General features: G+C 47.4%; 1 protein-coding gene across 1 annotated transcript; it reads left to right on the forward strand.

Annotated features, from left to right (window-relative positions):
* The first annotated feature begins 563 nt into the window (after positions 1-563).
* LOC115886154 lies at positions 564-950 on the forward strand. Its single transcript, XM_030905228.1, has one exon. It carries the CDS (start codon positions 564-566, stop codon positions 948-950), a length of 387 nt encoding a protein of 128 aa, XP_030761088.1.
* Positions 951-1,254: the final 304 nt, after the last annotated feature.

Raw genomic sequence — 1,254 nt, forward strand, 5'->3', positions numbered from 1 at the left:
CAGCCTACGCCTCACGGGTACCTCAGTCGGAGGCAAGCTCTTCGACTGTGAAGGGCACGGAGGGCCAAACTCCAACCGTGAAAGGGCGTTTAAGAACATCTGTTGTTGGGCCTTTGAAAAGAAAAAGGTACCAGGATACTTGCGTAGGATGATTGCAAGCTACTTTTCATCTAGGCTCCTGAAATACGACACGAAGAGCGGTCCAAAGGATTATAAAATAACTGGAGGAGTGCCTCAGGGTTCGGTCTTGAGACCGCTTTTGTGGAATATTATGTACGATGGACTACTAAACCTTGTACTTCCGAGGAATCTCAAATTAGTGGTGTATGCAGATGACCACGTGGCCGTGGTGATTGTTGTGAAGCATCTAGAAGATGTTAACCTGGACTTTGACATCACCTTCCGGAGGATTAATCAATGGATGAGTGCAATGAAGCTGCAGCTGGCCAAACATAAGACAGAGGCAGTGCTCATCACTAACAGAAAGAAGGTGTGAAACCATCAGACTGGAAGTCAGAGAGCAAGAGATCACATCACAGCCGTTCATCCGATATTTGGTAGTGATGCTTGATGCCAGGCTAAATTTTAAGCAGCAAGTGGAACATATATGTACCAAAGCATCAGCAGTTAGAGTTAGCCTATCACGGCTGATGCCGAATGTTGGAGGCCCGAAACAAATTAGGAGGTCACTGCTGTCGTCAATAGTCACATCGATACTGACTTATGGAATTTCTGTTTGGGCTAATGCCCTCAGAATACAAAGGACACGGAGAAGAGTCGCATCAGTATATAGGCTGAGTGCCCTAAGAGTAGCTAGTGCCTTCCGCACGGTGTCTGAGGATGCGGTGTGCGTTATCGCTGGAATGCTTCCTATTGGAATTCTAGCCGAAGAAAGGCAAGTATTTTATCGACAAAGAGGATCATCAGCAATGAGCCCTGATGCAGCATAGCATACGCCGATGGCAGTTACAGTGGGAAGCCACAACAAAGGGTAGGTGGACGTACAGTCTTCTACCTCAGTTGAATGTTTGGCTGAATCGAAAATATGGTGCGGTCAACTACTATCTGACACAGATGATCTCAGGACATGGTTGCTTTCGAGTATATCTTCATGGTTTTAAGCTCGATGATTCCCCGGAGTGCCCGTCCTCTCCAGGAGTTCCTGAAGATGCGGAGCAAAATGCTTAACGGCGGTTTCCGCGGGGACTGCAGAGGCCGGAGAAAAAGGAGGTTTTTAGTCGGTATTGAAACCTG

Source organism: Sitophilus oryzae, unplaced genomic scaffold (genome assembly GCF_002938485.1).
Source record: "Sitophilus oryzae breed Bouriz unplaced genomic scaffold, Soryzae_2.0 scaffold_1126_pilon_pilon, whole genome shotgun sequence".
In the NCBI taxonomy this organism is placed as follows: Eukaryota; Metazoa; Arthropoda; class Insecta; order Coleoptera; family Curculionidae; genus Sitophilus; species Sitophilus oryzae.

Coding starts and splice junctions, on each gene's coding strand:
- LOC115886154 (XM_030905228.1), top strand. CDS start 564: ATGCTTGATGCCAGGCTAAATTTTAAGCAGCAAGTGGAACATATATGT.